We start from the raw sequence: 17,848 nt of genomic DNA, 5'->3' as shown, positions 1-17,848 counted from the left end.
CAAAATAAAAGAAATAATACGAGACATGTAGAATCATGCAATATGTCATTTCAATTTATGCAAATTAAATAAAGTTTTTATCCCTAATAATATAATTTTTTTAGAGTTGCCAAGCTTCCATACTTTTATCTTTGAAAAAGTTATAATCATAATTTAATTTCTGTCATTTAGTCTAACTTGAACTATCGAAAACTTCCGGGTCAGATTTTACAACCTAAAATCTTGGACACACAGTAACTCTTCACTCCACTATAAATGCATTGTTTCTGAGGAAAACAGATAAGGAAATTCAAGAAAATATGGCTAATGAAGCGAGAGACGAAAACTTTGCATATGCCTGTGAAGTGATGACGGGTTCAGTGCTCCACATGACCATGAAAGCAGTAATTAAGCTGGGACTTTTGGAGATCATAGCCAAAGCTGGTCCTGGAGCAAAGCTCTCAGCTTCAGAGATTGCCGCTCAGTTGCCCGCCACCAAGAACAAAGACGCACCCACGATGCTGGACCGGATACTCGGGCTTCTGGCTAGCTATGGTATTGTTGAATGCTCACTTGATGATGTAGATGGTTCTCACAGGCTATACGGTTTGAATGATGTTTCCAAATACTTTGTGCCTAATCAAGATGGTGTCTCATTAGGCCCTGTATTGGCCTTAATTCAGGACGAGGCCTTTCTCGACAGCTGGTTTGTCCACTCTATCATTTTAATCCCCTGAATTTTTCTTTTTTTAAGTTAGGGTAAAAATACATGGGTTTATAATACAATTCTCTTTCTACGCCTTCAGATCCAATCATGCATTTCTCCCAAGTCTTAAATCATAATCGACTTCATACTCAACTTATTTCTAAATTCAGGTCATCGAAAAAGAAAAACAAACGTGTTCATATAAGTGAGCGATAAAATGTAGAAGGCTCACTCTCAAACTTATAAATCATTATTAATATACTTCTAGTCATATCAATTCAAGAACGGGTAAACTATTGTTGGTGGTGTTTTAATTACTTGCAGCTACAGAGGATATGAGGAAATATGTTTTCTTTCGGAGGTATTTTTGTCTTTTAATTATAGAGGACATGAGTGTAACATATATGAAAAAGACAATGTATTTTGTTCTATTGAAAGCATTAATTGAGTAGTTTCTTCCGTTCTGACAGAAATCCTGGAAGAACAAAAATTTCTTAACTTCTTCCGTAGAATTTCTCTGAATTAAAAGATTCACTTGGGGTGGTATGATCACTTGCCTGGAGAGAATTAGAAATAAAATCTTTTAGGGAAAACAAAATAACAGCAGGAGCTAGCTATATGTAAAAGTACTACAAACTACATATCTCCTAATTTGTGCCGTTGCTAAAATTTAGCAACCCACCCGTATGATAATATTACCCTGATTCCCATTTTTTTGCTCGTTTTCATAAAGATGTATGTGACAGTTATGAGTTAAGATATAACATAAAATTTTTAATGGCAATGAATCCTCTACTCATCTTATCTGTTAAGGGATTTTATGAAACGTTTACATCGTCATATATATAATATAGATATATCCCTTTATTATTTTTGTTTTTATCAACCACTAATCATTGTATCTAAAAAAGTTCGGCCAAACGCAAAATGATGATTGATTAACTGGTCATGTAGGTCCCAACTGAAAGAAACTATTATTGAAGGAGGAGTTCCATTTGACCGAGTCCACGGAACGAACGCTTTCGAGTACCTAGGATTGGACCCCAGGTTCAATGAAGTTTTCAGCACAGCGATGTTCAACCATACCACTTTGGTCCTTCAAAAAATCCTTGAGGCTTACAAGGGTTTCGAGCACATAAAGCAATTGGTTGATGTTGGCGGTTCCCTTGGCAATACCCTTAAAGCAATTACTTCCAAGTATCCCCACATTAAGGGCATCAATTTCGACTTGCCTCACGTTATACAGCATTCCCCTGAGTATCCTGGTATGAACTTTCAATTATCTTTATAATAATGTTAGGGACTTGGTCAAGTGGCTTTTAAGTAGCTTTCTTTAATTAATCATCCCAATATAAATCCTGGAGAAAGTAGGAAGTTAATTAGAAAATTGATTCCAATCTCTTTTTTTTTTTTTTTTAATGTCATTGTTATGAAGAAATATACATTATCATTTGGAAAAAAAGGGTAAAAGCACAAAATGTTGCAACAAGAAAAAACTGACAAAAAACATCAAAACAGACTCGATTTACCATATTTGCAATTTAGTGAAAAAATCAGGGTTGATTTATTGTTGTTTTTGTCAGAATTTTATCTAAATTCTTTTCGCGAATATCAGTGCTCTTATGAATTCTCTGCCCATACCGCTAGATCCTAAGAGCGGAAACTAAATTGTATGTAGTACAGGTGTTAAGCATGTAGGGGGTGACATGTTTCAAAGTGTTCCAAATGGCGACGCCATTTTGATCAAGGTAAGTTTCATTTGAATTTAATTTGCAGGTATTAGGCGTTCGATCCCTGAACAAATTTCATAATATTTCAAATTTTGTAGTGGATACTGCACGATTGGAGCGATGAACATTGCTTGAAGTTATTGAAGAATTGCTACAAAAGTATTCCCGAAGGAGGGAAGGTAATTGTTGTGGAGTCAGTACTTCCAGAACTGCCTGAGACTAGCACTCATTCAAAAATAAATTCCCTAGCTGATGTGCTGGTGATGACTCAATATCCGGGAGGAAAGGAGCGAACAAAGCATGAATTCACGACCTTGGCTACTGAAGCTGGATTTAGTGGCATCAGATTTGTATGCTTTTTTTACAACTTATGGGTTATGGAGTTCTACAAGTAGGGTCCGTGCGTGCCCACGAATTCTGAAGCAACTTTTTTATCATTATCTTTCTGTTAAGAATAAATGCTAAGTCAGCAGTTGAAGTCAGCTGGGGTTTTCAGTGTAATGATGAGTCAGCAGCCAAGTTGTAAAACAGTTAAACAAGTTGTTATTTCCTTCCAAACTTAGTCAGTAGGTTGTTATAGTTAGCGCGCTGGAAATGTGGACACGAGTTTGTTGCAGTAGAAGTTTCCACACACAGCTATATTTATCAATGTACTCTCAATTCATTAGTAAGACTTACAAATAAGAATCCAGCGAACAAATTTTCTCTTTGAATCAATAAAATTTTCCATTCATTTTCTTATCAAACAAACAGAATCTAGAGAGCTCCTTTTCTTTAATTCTTTCGACATGTACATGAGCACGGTCGAGATATACTTTTTAATTGTGCTTCTATATGCTAACTACCAATAATTGTATTTGCTCAAATAAAAACCCAGATGAAAAGAGAATTTTAATCTTATATAAATAAAACATTAGACATGCACATGAATATCAATTTGTTTATTTTTTTGTTAATTTTTTAAAATGATGGCATCAAAATTTACTTGCTATATTTAATAATTAATATTATGCCATTTATGCATTTATATCATAATTCAAAATTTCATCACTTGTATATTTTAATCATTACTCGTCACAGCTCCCTCAGAACTGACATTGCGGTACATATGCATCAATTTTTATTTATTTTTGAAAGAAGGGCATCAAACACTAACGCATAATTGACAAAAATGTACATTGTTACACGTCATTATATTAAGTTATTATTTTGTTTTGCTGTCAATAATCTATTTACGTTTCAATTATATAGGACATAGTATGGTAAGTGCTGGACTTAGTCTAAGGGTTGTTAGGAGTTGTTGGCCACTTAACACTTTTTCGTGCTGAGAGTTGCTTGGCTTTAGGAATAACCATTGTGTTTTCACAAGCGGTTGCTGGGTCTCTCGAAGAATCATGATTTATTGGGCAATGATATTCGGCCACCACGAGACCATAACGAAGCCAGAAACGCATGCTTCCTCTGCCGTTTCGAAGTTTTAAATTTGAAAATTAAAAATAGATTTTACCATTGAAAAATATTAAAATTAAATCTAAAGAATATGAAAAATCCAAAATTCTTACCCATCCATCTCACTCGCTTGCTCTGTCTCTCTCTCATTCACCTTCCCTCTCACTCACCCGATCTGTCTCTCTCACTCACCCACTTGCGAGCTATTTCTCTCAGGCTGTCACTCACCCACGAAACTTGTTGTCACGCCACGCCCATCGCCGACCAGCCCATCACCGACATCGCTATCACGCCGTTCACGTCGCCGACCAGCCTTAGTTGACAGTGTGCTTGACGATTTTGGACCTTTTTCACCTACCTAGGTAATTACACTTAAACAAATGTTTCTACGTCAATCTTCCTAGCTTAAAGCGTAACTGAACTGGGCAATTGGTTGTTCATTTTTCTCTCATAATTGTAAGCATTGTATGCTGATTCGGCATCCAACAATGATCTGTAAGATTGGAATGAATCAAATACATATTTGCAACATATTTAGAGGAGGGTTAATGAAGCAATATATGCTTTATAGAAAATGAAGAACCTTAGAATGAAGCTGCAATTACTGGATTAGCAGAAGAAAATTAGGGAATTCTATGTGGTAAAGAACTTAACAATGCAGCTAAGACCAAAAACAATTGCCTCAACTAAAGAATTCACAGAAACATGGATATATCAAACTACCCAGAATATGTTTGAAGAACCACTTGAAAATCTTAATACACACCATATATGCAAACTTCAAATACCAAAAAAAAAAAAAAAAAGAATGCCAACAGACGTAAACATATATAAGCAAAAACAGAATTACAACCAAACCGTAAGCTTTAACATTTCACAAAGTATCACACTTCAAATAACTTATTTCTAGTAATTTTAAAATATAAATAGAAAAAAAATCCAAAATCCAAGTACTTTGCTAAGCAAAGTATCACATACAAGGTTTCATTAAAGTCCATGTCAAAAGAATTTCTTTAACTGATTAAATATACTAATTTTAGGTGACAATAATGTAATCATATTAAACTAAATTAACTTAATTTCGCAATCAAAAATTCAAAAAACGCATAGAATTACGGATCAGGTCTAATTAACAATCAAACGTAGGCACGTAGCAACCCAGATGCATTTATGCCAAAAAGAATGTTCATAAGACTACACAAAACTACCCAAAAAAAATTATAAAATAATAAAAGCAACGGCTACGACCCGTATGTGAATTAGACAAATAGATTTTGCCAGAACAAGAAACACAACAAAACAAAGAGAATAAATCAATCCAGGGCATAAATAGATTGAACAAAAAATGGCAAGATCAGAGAAGAAACTGACCCACGACACTGGATCCTCCTCAGCCTAGCGTCATGGTTGCGGTTTTGATGATGCGTTAGCTGAGATCTGAGAAAAATATTGACAGTGAGCTTGTGGGTGAGTGAGAGGGGAACGAGCTTCGTGGGTGAGAGTGAGAGGGACAGAGCGGGGTGAGTCAAAGAGAGAGGGGGTGAGCGAGGGGAGGGATAAGAATTTAGATTTTTTAATTTCTTTTGATTAGCTTTTATTATTTTTTAATGGTAAAATTTATTTTTAATTTTCAAATCTAAAACTTCAAAACGGCACAAAAGCATGTCGTTTTTGGCTTCCCTCTGGAATGAGGGTGGCGGAATATTATTTTCTTGATTTATTTACTTGCTTGCTTCTTAAATATTTCGTCCTGAATCCAAAATAGGCAGCTCTCACAACTCACAAGGCTACTTCCATTTCAGCTAGCTGTACCATATGTACGGTCCATCTATGGTGCCTCATTTTTTAAACGAAATTTACTCTATGTATTTTTTTTTCTTATTCGCATCAAGAGAAAATTTTAGTTTAAAAATGATAGTCACAAATGTAATGTGTAAACGATAATAAGTAGGGGTCGGCAAATTCGGTTTCGGATCGGGTTCGAGTTCCGGTTAATCGAGTTAGGAAAAAAGTAATCCAAGCTCAATCCAGACTTATAATTGAATCCGAATTATATTTGGAATGGATAAAAAATTTCAAATAATATTCTTTAATTGTGTGTAATTTCGGATCGATTTGGATAGATTCCTACCTAATTGGATTGAGAAATTCATCTACATCCGATCTGAACTCAAGTTTTTTGGTCGAATCAGATTGGGTTATTTGCCCACCCCTACTCACAAGTTTGTTTTGATTGTGTAAAGGACCGACCTGTTCAGCCTGTCGTATGGGTCAAGCTAGGATCAAATTTTAAGGGTCCTCGTTCAATGGGTCAAGCCTTTTTCGACCAATGAGATCGTTTTTGGAGCTGCTCTATAAGTAGAGTGGTGATGTTTAAATCTCTTATTATATCTTATCAACCCACACTAATAACTTTTATGTTAATACCTATTTTATTCTCATGTGAAATAACTTAAAATAATAAATAATTTTTAAGTGCACCGACATAAAAATTTCTATTAATAACTAATTAAGCGAATCTAATTTCTTAAACTCTAATTTCTTCTAATTTTTTAAACTGCGCCATTCCATTCAAAGTAAGACATTCTATTCAAAATATTGAAGAACAATGTAAAATTTTATACTGCAATCCCATAGAGACTGACAGCGAGTGCTTTCATTCTCAGATAGATACCTGACAGTATTTTCCATCGCGATTCCAAATTTTCATTCGTTTTGTAAATGCATTGCAACGCCAAATTACTGTCCAAGTAATATCACTGTACAATTGCAAACACTTTCCAAATGCAATGCATTCTGGTCCATGAACAAATAAACTTGAATACAAGATTGGGATGCATACAAAAGGAAATCGAGAATCCCCTTTTTAGCTCCAAATCAATTATAATAATAAAAAATCTGTATCTTTATCACGTCAAACACCTTGGCCAAATTCTTGTATTCCTTCACTCAACTTTGGCTTGATAGGCTTAGCACGATACTAAGGTTATTCAGGGTCGACTCGGCATGGTTCTTTGCTCCAATTCTTGGTGGAACTATCAAATCTTAAGTGGTGGATAAAACCTTAAAAAAAAGTTGAGAAATTACAATCATTATGAGATTTTTTTTTAAGAAATGATTTTATAAAATTTATACAATGGGTGTATGAAAAAAAATTAAAATAAAGGTAAATTAGAGATTAGGTAAGGTATATTGAGAGATAAAAATTTGTTTAAAATTTTTAATGGAATTAACTAAAAAATGGGGGGCTTGTGAGATATAATAAGGGATCAAATCATCAAAATCACCATTCTTAAGATAGTGATGGGGTACACCCCGTTTAATACACCCCATTAAAACTTTTACATTTTATAATATTATTGTTGGAATTTCCTTGTGTGAATAAGTTGCTTTTATGGTCTTAGTCTTTAGGAAGTTTGTTGGTAATGTTATTTGCAAGATTGTGTTTACCTAGTCTTTAGGCTATAGTTACTGGAAAGTAGCTGCAGTATTTGCTGAATAATGGCTGCTATTATTTTGTTAAGTTTGTTCATGTAACGCCTATAAAAGGCAACCTCATTGTGAATAAAATGTGTAGTACTTTCATCCATTTATCCTTGCTTTGAGTGAACTATTTCATATTCACTTATAACAGTGGTATCAGAGCTTGAATTAGAAAAGTGGATTGACAGAGTTAGTAATAGTAGCTTACTTGGCTCTTTTTGCACTCGTGTTGCAGCAGTAGAAATTCATGGCTTCTGAGAATTTTGTTCAACCTGCAATTCCCCGCTTTGATGGTCACTATGACCATTGGAGCATGTTGATGGAGAATTTCTTAAGGTCCAAGGAGTATTGGCAAGTTGTTTCAATTGGAATAACTGAACCACCAGCCGGTGTTGTTTTGACGGATGCTCAGAAAATAGAGCTTGAAGGGCAATGATTAAAGGATCTCAAGGCAAAGAATTACTTATTCCAAGCTATTGATCGCTCAATCTTGGAAACAATTCTTAACAAAGACTCCTCCAAACAAATTTGGGATTCCTTGAAAAAGAAGTACCAAGGGACAGCAAGGGCGAAGCGGGTAGTTAAAATAAATGTGTCTGAGGTTGCTGCACAATTGTTTGATAATATACCTCAATGAAGGCATTGGCGGGAACTCATGAATCTCTTGAATTAAGCAAGCCATCTGATGTTTGAATATTAGTCGTTGGATGGCTAGAAGCATCAAAGGTCAAGATTGGATGGTAATCAAGCTGAAGGAGCAAGATATCACAACTTGCTAAAGACAAGACTGAGCAACTGAAGACAAGAAGACAAACTGCAGTGTCAGGTTGTTATAACAACTTTTGTAATGTCTTGTGATGAAATTGATAGCCGTTGATGCTAGGTCTTGATGTAACTAAAACATGAGAACCTAGTTCTATATAAAGAATTGTAAAGCAATGAATCCACAGGCTGAAAAAAATAAAATCGATTCTTAACTTTTGCTTGTGAAAACTACTAGCCTCCTTTTTTATCTTGGTATCAGAGCTTTAAAAATCCAGAAATGGATAATCAAGCAACAAATGAGCCAACCCTAGAAGCTGTGATCAACAACACACCACCAGCTCAAACACAAAGTCCTTTACCCACCCAAACACAAACTGAATCATCATCCTCACACACAAATATGCATGTACCCATAAGTTTTTCCTTCACAGCCCCTTTGAAACTTGACAGAGGAAATTACATTATATGGAAAGCCCAGGTCTTGCCTGCTATCCGTGGCAATGGCCTGGAAAACTTCATTGATGGAACATCTGTATGTCCAGAAAAGTTCCTAGTGGATGCTGATGCAGAAAACAACTTCATAGCATCTGCAAACCCTGCATATGCACTCTGGCGTAGACAAGACCAACTTCTCTTAAGTTGGCTTCTTTCTACAATATCAGAGAATATTATCACTGCTGTGACACATTGCACAACTTCACAAGAACTGTGGTCTGTGCTGGAAAGGCTTTATGCCTCCCAATCAATAGCCAGATCCATAGTTCTCAAAATGCAATTGCATGGTGCAAGAAAAGACACACAAACTATCACTGAGTTTTGCACAAAAGTAAGAAACTTGGCAAATGAGTTGCAAATGGCAGGAAAGCCAGTTTCAGAAGAAGATCTTTGTTCTCATGTGCTTACTGGTCTTGGCCAATCTTTTGAGTCCGTTGTTGTTAACCTCACTTCAAGACTTCATGAACTGACCTTTGATGAAATGTATTCTGTGTTGTTGAACCATGAAGCCAGACTGGAGCAGAATGCAACTCATGACAACAATTTCGAAGCAAATGTGGCCTCAAGGCAAGGAAGGAACAACTGGACCCAAAAGAGGAATGAGAGACCAAGGAACCAACCACCAAACCAGTACCTTAGTCCACAAAATCAATACTTTGGACCTCTCAACAATGGTGCTGGAAGACCAAATAAAGGAAAAGGAAGAGGGAGACCACATGGAGAAAAGAAGACGGTATTCAAGCCTGGAGTTTTTTGTCAAATCTGCCACAAAGAGGGCCATACAGCTGATGAGTGTTGGTACAGAAAAGAAGATGACTTTGAACCAAAGCCTCAGAATTGTCAACCAAGAGGAGCCTTTCTGGCAACAAATGATGGAAGCAGTGAACCAGGCTGGTACTTAGACAGTGGAGCAACTAATCATGTCACAAATGACCTCAACAACCTCAGTGTAAGGTCTGAGTACAAAGGTAACTCCTTTCTCTTAATGAGAAATGGACACAAGCTTAAAATCACACACACAGGAACGATACTTTTGCCTATATATGCTGGTAACAAATATGAACATCTTGTGCTTAAAAGGGTACTTGTAGTTCCACAAATAACCAAAAACCTGCTAAGTATCTCTAGCCTTACAATAGATAACAAACTAACAATTGTATTTTCTGATGAAACTTGTGTTGTTAAGGACAAATTGGAGAATGTTCTTCTTCAAGGAATTGATATAGGAGGGCTGTTTCAGATTGTTGGAAGTCAAGAATATGTAAGTCCAAGGAAGGGATGTGCTGCTGATAGAGTCTACAAATCAGAGTCTTTGTTTGCTTCAATAAGTGAGGCTTCTGTCTCAGAAAGTGTTGATGAGTCTTTAAGTCCTAAGCATAGTAGTGAGTCAATTAATCAACTTCACCTGTTACACAGAAGGTTTGGTCACCCTTGTGAACAGACCCTTATGAAAATCATTTCAAGTTGTAAAAATTTATCTGATTTCAATAAAGAAAAATCTTTGAGTTTCTGCACTGCATGCCAATATGGTAAAAATCACAAATTGACTCTTAAAAGCTCACAAACACAGACAAAGCAGCCCCCTGAACTGATCCATGCAGATCTTTGGGGTCCAGCACCTATAATTTCAGGAAAATGTTACAGGTACTACTTAAGTATTGTTGATAATCACACAAGATACACATGGATTTACCCCTTAACCAGCAAAGCAGAAACAGCACAAACCTTCATTGACTTCAAGAATCAAATAGAGAAAACATTAAATAAACAAATCAAGTGTCTACAGACTGATATGGGGGGAGAATTTAGACCATTAACCAAGTTTCTTAGGAACAATGGAATCATGTTCCGACATTCCTGTCCATATACGTCAATACAAAATGGTCAAGTTGAAAGGAAGCATAGGCACATTGTAGAAACAGCACTCACCATGCTAGCACAAGCAAACATGCCCTTAAAACTGTGGTGGAACGCCTTTGAAACTGCTGCATATCTTATCAATAGAATGCCTACGCAGGCCCTAGGTCATATCAGTCCATACAAAAAACTTTACAACAATGAGCCTGATTATGCCTTCCTAAAAACTTTTGGGTGTGCCTGTTTTCCATATTTAAGACCCTATAATCAACATAAACTTCAGTACCACACCACTAAATGTGTGTTTATAGGGTATAGCTTACAGCACAAAGGATACAAATGTCTAGATAACACAGGCATAGTTTATGTAGCTAGACATGTGATTTTCAATGAGAATGAGTTTCCTTTTGTTATAGATAAGAACTTTGAGACTAACAAAAGTGAAAGCAGGACAAGTAGTCAACCTAACTATCAGCAGCTTCTATTACTTCCTTGTGGCACTTTCTCAACTCCACAATTAAACAGCAATCCATACAAAAAATCCAAAGAGGGTGGACATAACTCCACACAAGATACAATGCAAGCATCATTCGAAAATCAAATCAGAACACCAAACGAAGACCAGATCCAAACACATCAACCAAACACAGAAACACAATTGGATGAGAGCCGACCTGAGCCAAACCATCAACAAGAGAGAGTCAATATAGAACCTGAGCGACCATTAGAACCATTAAACACACACCTTATGGTAACCAGATCCAAACATGGAATCTACAAGCCTAAAATATACCTTGCACAAAGGAGTTCGTATGAGTTACCAACAAATATAGCAAGTGCTATCAAGAATGTGAAATGGAGAAATGCTATGTTGGATGAATACAAAGCTCTACTGGAAAACAACACTTGGGAATTGGTGAAAGTTCAAGAGGGTACAAAGGTCATCGGAAAAAAATGGGTCTACAAAGTAAAGCACAATCCATATGGGACAGTAGCGAGACACAAGGCGAGATTAGTGGCAAAAGGCTATAACCAAACAGCGGGGGTTGATTACACAGAAACCTTCAGTCCAGTGGCCAAGTCATCCACAATCAAGGTACTCTTGAGTTTGGCTGTCATCTATGGTTGGGACATCAAACAAGTAGATGTCAACAATGCCTTTTTAAATGGAGAACTAAATGAAACCGTGTTCATGGAGCAACCAGAAGGATTCAAAGTGAAAGGAAAGGAAAACTATGTATATAGACTAAAGAAAGCATTATATGGACTGAAACAAGCTCCAAGGGCTTGGTATGAAAAGCTCAAAGCTGCCCTACTTAGCTGGGGATACAAGAACTCAGTCTCGGATACCTCACTGTTTCATTGGAGGGATAATAGAAAAGTTATATACGTACTTGTGTATGTAGATGACATACTCATAACTGGTAGTAGCCAAGATCTTGTCAATGACCTGATTAAAAAGCTTAATGAGAGTTTCGCGTTGAAGGAGCTAGGCTCATTAAGTTATTTTCTTGGAATTGAAGTAAAAAGGGATCGTGCAGGGATGTATATTTGCCAAAGCAAATATGTGCAAGAACTTCTAGAGAAGACAAACATGAAAGGGTGCAGAGAAAGCATAACCCCATTAAGTTCAAGTGTGAAGTACACCTTGGAGACTGAAGAAGAAGAGGGAGGACAGTTTTTTGAAGACAAAACTCTCTACAGAAGTGTCATTGGAGCTTTGCAGTATGCAACCATCACCCGACCAGACATTGCTTACAGCGTAAATAAACTAAGTCAATTCATGCAAGAACGGAAAGTGATACACTGGCAAGGCTGCAAAAGGATCTTGAGATACCTTCAAGGCACCCTAAATTATGGTCTGTACTTCACATCTGGAAACAAAATGGAAATCTCAGCCTTCACAGATGCCGATTGGGGAGCTGATAGAGATGACAGAAAGTCTACAGGTGGTTATTGCATGTTTTTGGTAGGAAATCTAGTCTCGTGGAGTTCAAAGAAGCAGAATGTAGTATCAACCTCCAGCACAGAAGCAGAATATAGATCACTGTCAAATGGAGCAGCTAAATTGACTTGGTTACAATCCTTACTTGCAGAGATGAACATCAAGTTGGAGAAGAGGCCAATACTATGGTGTGACAACAAGAGTGCAATAGCTCTTGCTGAAAATCCAGTCTTTCATGGAAGAACCAAACACATTGAAATAGATGTTCACTTCGTGAGGAATAAAATCAGCAACCGAGAGTTTGATTTGAAGTATGTGGAAAGCAAGAACCAAGTTGCAGATATAATGACCAAGGCACTACTTAATCGAAGTTTCGAATACCTAAGAAGCAAGCTCAATGTCTTAGCAGACGATTGAGCTTGAGAGGGGGAGTTAAAATAAATGTGTCTGAGGTTGCTGCACAATTGTTTGATAATATACCTCAATGAAGGCATTGGCGGGAACTCATGAATCTCTTGAATTAAGCAAGCCATCTGATGTTTGAATATTAGTCGTTGGATGGCTAGAAGCATCAAAGGTCAGGATTGGATGGTAATCAAGCTGAAGGAGCAAGATATCACAGCTTGCTAAAGACAAGACTGAGCAACTGAAGACAAGAAGACAAACTGCAGTGTCAGGTTGTTATAACAACTTTTGTAATGTCTTGTGATGAAATTGATAGCCGTAGATGCTAGGTCTTGATGTAACTAAAACATGAGAACCTAGTTCTATATAAAGAATTGTAAAGCAATGAATCCACAGCCTGAAAAAAATAAAATCGATTCTTAACTTTTGCTTGTGAAAACTACTAGCCTCCTTTTTTATCTCGGGTACACCTCCAGACACTTCGATATGAATTTGAATCTCTACGAATGAAGATGGGAGAGTCGGTCTTAGCATACTTTGCAAGGACAATGGCAATCGCAAATAAGAGACGAATTCATGGCGAGCAGCTCGAGGATGTTATCATAATTGAGAAGATTCTTCGATCTTTAACGGTAAAATTTAACTATATTGTTTGTGCGATTGAGGAATCAATGGATATTGACAAAATTTCGATTGATGAATTGGAAAGCACTTTGCTAGTCCATGAGTAGAAAGTAATCCGACAGGATAAGGAAGAACATGCATTACAGGCAGCAGCAAATCTCAAACCAACTGGAGGGGGTAAAGGAGGCTGGAAAGGCAAGAATGGGTAGGATAAATAAGAAGAAAATGTTGATGATTCTTAAGGAAAAGGAAAGGATTGTGATGGTCAGAATTCGACAGGACATAAACCAAAGTCTAAAGACAAATCGAATGTTAAATGCTTCCGTTGTCAGAAGTACGGTCATTACCACAATGAGTGCTGTACTAATTTAAATAAGAATCGTGGCGAGAAATCTAACTTTGTAGAAAAGGAGGAAGAAGAAATTTCCCTTCTTATGGCATGTCATACAAAGGAGGAAAGTCACCAAAATCTATGGTACTTAGATACCGGTTGTAGCAATCATATTTGTGGGGATAAATCTACTTTTTCTGACTTGGATGAGACTTTTCGAAATACTGTAAAATTTGGTGATGACTCTACAATTTCTGTCATGGGGAAAGGAAGGGCTGCAATCCAAACCAAGGAAAGTTCTCATTCTATCTCAAATGTTTTATTCGTTCCTGAACTGAAAACTAACCTTCTCAGTGTTGGCCAGTGTTAAGATATTTGAATTGTTAATTACATTTAGCTTTCTGTTTAGTTAGTTAAGTGAATCTGTTATTAGTGCTGATGCGGCAGTCCAGTCAGTTAAATCTGTTATGGTTGTTAGCTCAAATAAACACATTACTCACATGCAGAGTATATAAGATTCCATTCAGCATTATGTATATATGCTTGTAATTCAGCTTATTTGAGCTTAAGATAAATACAAATTCTCTCTCTGTTTTCTCGTTTGTTTTCTCTGCAACCAAACAACTCTTTCATCTTTACAACCAGTTACAAGAAAAAAGGGTATGAGATCTCTATCAAGGAAGGAGTTTGCCGAATCCACGATGAAAAATTGGGCTTAATTGCTCAAGTGAAATGACGACAAACAGAATGTTTCCATTGTATCTTCACCATACTGCACACTCATGTTTTGCTGCAAATTTCAAAGATACAGCATGGTTATGGCACTTTCGTTACGGGCATCTTAGCTTTGGTGGATTGAAGACCTTGCAGTAGAAAAATATGGTGGTAGGCCTTCCACAATTTGAGCAACCTTCACAGCTTTGCGAAGAGTGTATTGTCAGTAAGCAACATCGAGATAATTTTCCAAAAGGAAAACTCCGGAGGGCAAAGCAAGTGTTGGAGCTAGTGCATTCTGACTTATGTGGGCCAATCAAGCCAACATCAAATGGAGGTAAATGATATTTTATCTCATTTATTGATGATTTTAGTCAAAAAACCTAGATTTATTTCTTGCAAGAAAAATCGGAAGCTTTCACAGCCTTTCAAATGTTTAAAGCACTAGTTGAAAGAGAAGCTGACAGCCAAATTAAAATATTGCGTACTGATCGTGGTGGAGAGTTCAACTCTCAAGAATTTGGAAGCTTCTGTGAAAATCATGGAATTAGAAGACAATTGATAGCAGCCTACACACCTCAGCAAAATGGTGTATGCGAGAGGAAAATCGTACAATTCTTAATATGGTACGAAGCCTTCTGCAGAGGAGTGGTCTTCCCAAAAGTTTTTGGCCTGAAGCAGTTGTTTGGAGTGTTTATATTTTGAACAGAAGCCCCACAATAGTTGTTCAAAATATAACTCCTGAAGAAGCATGGAGTGGATGTAAGCCGGCAGTAGATCATTTTCGGGTATTTGGATTTATAGCATATGTCCACGTACTAGATGAGAACAGAAGAAAATTAGATGACAAAGGTGTAAAGTGCATTTTTCTTGGTGTTAGTGATCATTCAAAGGCCTACAAATTATATGATCCCATCATCAAGAAAATTGTCATTAGTCGTGATGTCATTTTTTATGAAGAGAAGACATGGATGTGGAGATGCAATTCTGTTGGGCAGCAAATTCCAGCAGATTTCAATGGTGAAATTGAAGAAAATTCACAGCAACTTCAGCCTTCAACAGTCTCTGCTCCTAACCTGCCGCAAAATAGAGTCTCAGCAGAAACTCCACCAGCAACAAATGAACTTGATGAACAAGTTGAAGCTACAGATTCACGTTCTCAACATGATAGAATAAGGTCTGCATGGATGTCAGATTATGAGGTAACATGATTTAACACTCTTGAGAATCCACTCATACACTTTGCCTTGTTTTCAGAATGTGATCCTACAACTTTTAAAGAAGCTGTCAAAGAACAAAAATGGCTAAAAGCCATGGACGAAGAAATTGCATCCATTGAAAAAAATAATACTTGGGAGTTGACTGAACTTCCAATGGGGCAAAGGACAATAGGAGTCAAGTGATCAACCCTTTAAAAACAGATTGTTGGAAGCTTGATGTACTTAACAACAACTCGACCTGATATAATGCATGCAGTTAGTTCCATCAGCAGATATATGGAGTGTCCAAGAGAGGATCATCTTTTAGCTGCAAAGAGAATTCTTCAATACTTGCGTGGTACTGCTGAATTTGGGTTGTTCTACAAAAAGGGTAAAAAATCAGATTGGTATGGCTTTACAGACAGTGATTATGCTGGAGATTTGGATGACAGAAGAAGCACATCTGGATATGATTTATGTTTGGTTCAGCAGCTATTTCATGGTCATCTAAGAAGCAACCGATAGTTACTTTGTCAACAACTGAGGCTGAGTTTGTTGCAGCAGCTTCTTGTGCATGTCAAGCACTTTGGCTGAGAAATATTCTTCATGAACTTCAGTTTAAGCAACCAGAGTCAACACAAATCTTCTGTGATAATAGTTCAACAATTAAACTTTCAAAGAATCCGGTTCTACATGGAAGATGAAAGCACATAGATGTGAGATACCATTTCTTGCGAGACTTGACAAAAAATGAAGTCATTGATCTTGTTTATTGCAGGAGTGAAGACCAAGTTGCTGACATCTTTACTAAACCCCTCAAATTGGCTAGTTTTTTGAAGCTGGGAAAGTCACTTGGAGTTTGCAAATTGCAATTTGAGGAAGATTCTGCAGAATGTTTAAACTGAATGTTAATAACATTTAGTTTAAGGGAGGGATTGTTGGAATTTCCTTGTGTCAATAAGTTGCTTTTATGGTCCTAGTCTTTAGGAAGTTTGTTGGTAATGTTATTTGCAAGATTGTGTTTACCTAGTCTTTAGGCTATAGTTACTGGAAAGTAGCTGCAGTATTTGCTGAATAATGGCTGCTATTATTTCGTTAAGTTTGTTCATGTAACGCCTATAAAAGGCAACCTCATTGTGAATAAAATGTGTAGTACTTTCATCCATTTATCCTTGCTTTGAGTGAACTATTTCATATTCACTTATAACAATTATTTGGTAAATGTAGTAATCTAGATAAAGTTCCTCTTCTAATTTTGACTACTAATACATGTTGAGTGATCTACGCCTCTCTCAACCGAAAAGTTTACTTAAGAGTTGACGCTATGATTATATTTTTCATAATAATGGCTATATATAAAGCCATTTTAGGGGTGAGTGAATGTTGGGATTAACCCAATCAAATCCAAACGTATTTGGGTTGAGAAAGTTTTGATCTAATTCAATTATGAGTACTGTTTTTCACACCCCTTTAATATTCTTCGAAATTACCGAAAGAAAAAAATTACGAATTTAATTAAACTAAAATGTCTTTATAAATCATAAACCCCTAACTATTTTTTTAACCTTATTTGTTTGATAAAGTCAAAAATAATTTTGAGATAATGAGGAAATAAATTACTTAATAATAATATTTTATTATGAAAAAGTATGTCTAAAATGATAGTGAAGTTTAATTAAAACTCTATTGTAATTTTATGGACTTTTTTTGTAATTTCATAAAAAAAGAGATATAAAAATGAATAAGTAGTGTTTCTTATGAGTTTTAATGGGATGTTAGAAGCTCCACTCTAAAACTATTGAGTAACTTAAACCAAAAACTTCCAATAAAAATCTATTCAGGTTGGGTTAGAATTAGTTTTCAACATTTAAGTTTATTTTGTGGTGTTTATTTCTTCATCTCAGATCTAAATGAATTTGAACTGAGTTGGACTATTGGCACTCCTCTGACTACCCAGTTTACAACAATTTTAAAGCTGAAACTGATTTTTTTTTTTTCTCTATTTTGCCTAGGTCATATATGCACTCAATTTTCAATGGAATTTGACAGGGAATGGTCTTCTAACATGATCATTATTTTGATTTTTAACAGGGTTGTTACCGGCTTTTGAGATTTTTCTGTAGTTGTATTTTGAGGTTTCAATAATTTTCGTATAAACTCTAAGAT

The 17,848-nt window shown here is 36.2% G+C and overlaps 1 protein-coding gene and 1 long non-coding RNA gene across 2 annotated transcripts; one reads left to right on the top strand and one right to left on the bottom strand.

Annotated features, from left to right (window-relative positions):
* The first annotated feature begins 299 nt into the window (after positions 1–299).
* LOC18048368 (caffeic acid 3-O-methyltransferase) lies at positions 300–3,131 on the top strand. The gene is made up of 4 exons (XM_006441538.2): positions 300–685; positions 1,640–1,950; positions 2,369–2,433; positions 2,514–3,131. The coding sequence occupies exons 1-4, from the start codon at positions 300–302 to the stop codon at positions 2,808–2,810; spliced, it is 1,059 nt and encodes a 352-aa protein (XP_006441601.1). The 3' UTR covers positions 2,811–3,131.
* Positions 3,132–3,533: 402 nt separating this feature from the next.
* On the bottom strand, positions 3,534–5,443 carry LOC112100194. Its single transcript, XR_002906514.1, has 3 exons — positions 5,236–5,443; positions 3,978–4,357; positions 3,534–3,876 (listed from the first exon to the last, which is right to left on the bottom strand). It is a non-coding gene; the product is annotated as an uncharacterized LOC112100194 (long non-coding RNA).
* Positions 5,444–17,848: the final 12,405 nt, after the last annotated feature.

The sequence above is a fragment of the Citrus clementina genome, unplaced genomic scaffold (assembly GCF_000493195.1).
Source record: "Citrus clementina cultivar Clemenules unplaced genomic scaffold, Citrus_clementina_v1.0 scaffold_3, whole genome shotgun sequence".
In the NCBI taxonomy this organism is placed as follows: domain Eukaryota; kingdom Viridiplantae; phylum Streptophyta; class Magnoliopsida; order Sapindales; family Rutaceae; genus Citrus; species Citrus x clementina.
This window is presented reverse-complemented; position numbering and strand designations above follow the sequence as displayed.

Bases quoted from the DNA above. Each gene is read 5' to 3' on its own strand.
- LOC18048368 (XM_006441538.2), top strand. From the start codon at position 300: ATGGCTAATGAAGCGAGAGACGAAAACTTTGCATATGCCTGTGAAGTG. The intron at 686-1,639 runs GTTTGTCCACTC...CTGGTCATGTAG, and splicing joins GAGGCCTTTCTCGACAGCTG to GTCCCAACTGAAAGAAACTA. The intron at 1,951-2,368 runs GTATGAACTTTC...TATGTAGTACAG, and splicing joins GCATTCCCCTGAGTATCCTG to GTGTTAAGCATGTAGGGGGT.